This window comes from Hippocampus comes, unplaced genomic scaffold (genome assembly GCF_001891065.2).
Source record: "Hippocampus comes isolate QL1 unplaced genomic scaffold, H_comes_QL1_v1.1 scaffold297, whole genome shotgun sequence".
NCBI lineage: Eukaryota > Metazoa > Chordata > Actinopteri > Syngnathiformes > Syngnathidae > Hippocampus > Hippocampus comes.
Genome location: NW_017805196.1, coordinates 44,072 through 48,573, shown reverse-complemented (window position 1 = coordinate 48,573; position 4,502 = coordinate 44,072). Strand labels below are relative to the sequence as shown.

General features: G+C 42.0%; 1 protein-coding gene across 1 annotated transcript in view; it reads right to left on the bottom strand.

Annotated features, from left to right (window-relative positions):
- Positions 1–4,502, bottom strand: part of nucks1a (nuclear casein kinase and cyclin-dependent kinase substrate 1a) — a gene marked incomplete at its 5' end in the record, with an annotated part of 47,038 nt that overhangs the window by 4,463 nt on the left and 38,073 nt on the right. Inside the window, one exon of the mRNA XM_019868734.1 lies at positions 2,007–2,156. Coding sequence (XP_019724293.1) covers positions 2,007–2,156 — 150 coding nt within the window. The remainder of the gene's footprint in view (positions 1–2,006; positions 2,157–4,502) is intronic.

The window sequence follows — 4,502 nt, the reverse complement described above, 5'->3', positions numbered from 1 at the left end:
CCTTGGCCTCGGAAAATTTTTCAAGTCCTTGGCCTTGGCCCTGCCTCGGAAAATTTTCCAAGTCCTTGGCCTTGGCCTCGGAGGCAAGTCCTTGGCCTTGGCCTTGGCCTCGGGTTGCCAGTCCTTGGACACATCCCTGAAAAATGTGCATATGCAAGAGAAATCCATCCATCCATTCATCCAACCAACCAACCAAAGACACCTTCGATTTATGCAGGGCACCTAATCTATGCACAGAGTTTCATAATCTGTGATTGTTGCTTTGTGACTTCTGATGATCTGCGGACACGCAGAGGAAAGGCGGACATAACTGAGGACGGCGTGCAGACGTTCAAGGGCAAGGGTGTCCGTGAAAGAGGACACTAAAGGCAAACCCACCAGTAGGTGGATATAATGCCAGTACGTGGATTGGGCAAAACAACTTCAGACCCCCGAAAACGGCACCGATGAAAAGACATGCCTACGAAGCACAGGTGAAACTTCAAGCGAATAGTTACGGGGAGGAACTTGGCAATCAAGCAGCCGCGAGAGAATTTAAGATTAAAGAATCCAAGGTTTACAAATGGAGGAAGCAGGAGAATGAGCTTCGCCAAGTCAAGAAGGCGAAGCTGAGTTTCCACGGAAACAAGGAGAGGTGGCCCAAGTTGGAAGACCAACTGGAGCAATGGATTCACTGTCACAGAACAGCCGGAGAAGCATCTCTGCAGTCACCATTCAACTGAGGGCAAAAACGCTTGCAGAAGAAATACAAATTGAACATTTTCAAGCAGGTCGGTCTTGGACAAAGCAACAAGACGGACCTCCTTGAAAATGTTCAATTTGGATTTCGTCTGCAAGCGTTTAACTTTCATTTTATGAAAGGCTAGCCCAGGGGTGCCCAACCCGCGGCTCGTGAGCCGCATGCGGCTCTTTGGCTGGCTCAAGGCGACTCCCGGGCTTTCAAATGACAAGCGTCGAAAACGCCTCGGTGGTAGCGCTGCCATTCAAACAACGGTGCTAAATACACAGAACTTACTCCGTCAGCCTATTATCAAACCCGTTACTTGATTGACATACAGTACAGGGCAACCAATCAGATGACAACTGATTCACTGCGCATGCGCAAACCACGGTGCTTAGCGATAAACGCTAAGCTAGTCAGCAAATTACCTCAGATTTTAAGGCAGGGTTGCCCAATACGTCAATCGCGATCGACCGAGAGCCAGCGGACTGGTCCCAAGTCGAGCGCGAGCGTTGGGAGGAGGAAATGGGGGGGAAAAAAACTTTGTGTGTCTGTGTGTTTCGAAGTCATTCCTGTTCGGTGACGTTCCGGCTGTCGTTGATCTCGGCGTGCATATGCGCATGTGTACGTGGTTGGGGGCCCGCGTGTGTCCGTGCGTGTGTATATGCTTGCACATGCGCGATCGGGTCGATCGCGGGAGGTTCGTCGCTTCAAACGTCGATCTTTGGTCAAATATGTAGCAAGCTGACCCAAGTAGTAAGTAACCACTGCAGCTCGTGTGTGTGTGTGTGTGTGTGTGTGTGTGTGTGTGTGTGTGTGTGTGTGTGTGTGTGGTATGGCTTTTTGCAGTAAGACAGTAAAAAAAATGGCTCTTAGTCTCTGACTGGTTGGCCACCCCTAGGCTAGCCCATCAATCAGTGTTCAGGAGCAAGCTTTAAGTAACTGCTGCATTAGTGTATTTTCTTGAGGTTCTCAAAATTAAAGTTCGTGTTAAAAATGGACATACTGGTTAAAAACAGTTCTGAGTAACTGTAAAGTTCACAGACATTAAAAAGTTTAAGAAATTAAAGAACGGAGACGTTTGTACGATTTGATCTAAAAATAACAGATTAGCTCACTTTTTTTTTTCTTTAAGAATCAGGATCTAGAATCATTCACACTTAATGCACTTCAGACCGAAGGATAATCTTACAGGACAATATCATAACGCAAAAGATCGTCGGACCTTTAACTGCAAAATCGGGACAATAAGAGCTGAATTGTCTTTCGGTGTATCTGGTTTTACCTGTAGCCTTTAATCTGGGTTTGGGAGATTTCTTCTCCTTGTCCATTCGGCCTCGTCGAATAACCTTCTTGCTTCTCTTTTTGGAGTGACCGTAGTCACTGTCATCGTCATCTTCCACCATAAAGTCTTCATCACTGCCAGATTCATCAGCTGGATAAAAAGAGTAAAAGGCTGGGTCAATAATTTGGACGTGTCCTTGGGGTCCCACAAACCAGTACCATCAAAGTGATATTTCACTTTTCCATAAAAAAGTGATGTCTAGAAGCAATAATTGGTTGGATCAAACCACAGGATTAGTAGTACCTTGATGTGCTTAGACAAACAGCATGGCTGCAAGGAGCTGGTTTCCAAAGTTAAGAGCACTTTCATCAGTAATTTAGTTTGTCTGAGAATTAAGGGAAAACATTTTTCTTTTTTGTTATCCAGGGCTCTACACTAACTTTGGCATTGGTACCAAAAATAAATAAATAAATAAATAAATATAAATAAACATCCCCAGCACAGATTTAGTTGCATCCTTTATCCCTTTTTTGGGGCGGTACGGCATGACCCTATTTGCTCATGTATTGTCATCTCACTTGGCATATCCTAGTTTGATGCTGTAAAGATTGACAGTGACTGAAGATATATTTGCAAAATATTTTATTGGCACAACTGTTTGCAACAAGCCGCACTGACAAAACAGGTCAGTTATTTCAAAGACAAAAATAGAAAACAACACCATGGCAAAAAAATTAAAAAAACAGTAAAAAGCAGTGAAATAATAGCTGACAGATAAACATTTTTTTTGTTTTATTTGTATTAGTTTGACAAGACTATAAAATTAGGATTCTTCCAGTAACAAGAAATAAATACATTTTGAAACACATTGGAAAAATTGTAAATGAAAAACAAGTTTTGTTTGTTTTTTTAAACACACAACTGGCATTTTTATTCATATTGAGAACGTAGGGTGCGGGGCACAAAAATATTTGTTGTTGATCAAGCCTTTGGGAAGTATAAAATCTCGCTGAATATTTAATGTTTGACATGCCAACCACTAGACTGAAGGATGGAAGCCTAATGATTTGATTAGTTATTATAACAATAGTGACTAGATGGACCAGTGACTGTAATTAAGTAAATTAGCAAAGTGATTTCATCCCTATCAATCTTCTCAATATTTATCAGCTTTAATATATTGATAGAAAGCCCACGTTATTTAAAGATTTGTTGCAATTATTGTCTACTGCATCGAGGGACTTTTTTCTGTTCAAGTGTGAAATGTACGACTGTATTTGAATGCAACTTGCGTCTTGCCGAACGCAGGAGGTGTCATGTTCACGTCATGACCATTTCCGTTTGAACCACGTTTGAGTGTACAGTGATCCTCACTTATCGCGGTGAATGGGGACCGAGATGCCCCGCGAAAGAGGAAAATCCAGGAAGTAGGTACCCACCCTGTACAGGTATACATTAATCCCTCATTTATCGTGGTTAATGGGGACCAAAACCACCCGCGATAAACGAAAATCCGCGAAGTAGCGACCAATTGACATACATACATATATATATATAGACGTGTTTATGATTAGTCAATTAAGGTTGTTTAGACCAGTGTTTTTCAAACTTTTTTGAGCCAAGGCATACTTCTTTCATTGGAAAAATCTCGCGGCACACCACTAGCTGAAAATGTGAAAAAAAAAACAGTTTATTTGAATAATGTGTTATATTGATACTATAACCGTTTTTAGCATTGAGGAATGACATAACAGCTTGAATTGGAATCAAATGAACACAAAGAAAAAAGTATTTTCTCATCTTTCATATTTATTGTTTCACCGTCGTCCTGCATTCATGCGTCACAAATTCGCTTGTCTCTCGTCGAAACACAAGGCAATTGGCGAGCTGTTGCTGCTCCCTAGCGGTATAGGAGGGTACTACATGATTACTTTCTGGGCGAAAGACCGCACAGGCATACAAATTAGATATTTTCCCACGGCTCACCTGACAATGTCTCGCGGCACACTGGTGTGCCGCGGCACACGGGTTGAAAAACACTGGTTTAGACAATGAAGGATGGAGAGACCTGCTTTTGTTCTCATAAGTCCCTCGCTCTCTCTCTCTCTCTCTTCTCTCTTTCTCTCAGCAACACACATACACTCACCTGCGCGCCAATGCATGCACGTGCACACACGTGCCCCACGTGGATCTTCCGCGCTTGGGCAGAGTGCGCACACACTAGCACGCATAGTAAACAACACTTAGACACAGATTTTTGCAGACTTCAAAAAAACAAAAAAAGTTTATTTTTTTGATTGTTTGAAAAAATCCGCGATGCACCAAAGCCAAGATAAACGAACCGCGAAATAGCGAGGGATCACTGTATGTACATGTGTATGAGTATATATATTTATAAGGCCAAATTTAATGGTATACATGCATGTAGAAGTAAATGTTTGTAGTAATTAACATTATTTAATGCTATATACATATATATATATATATATATATACA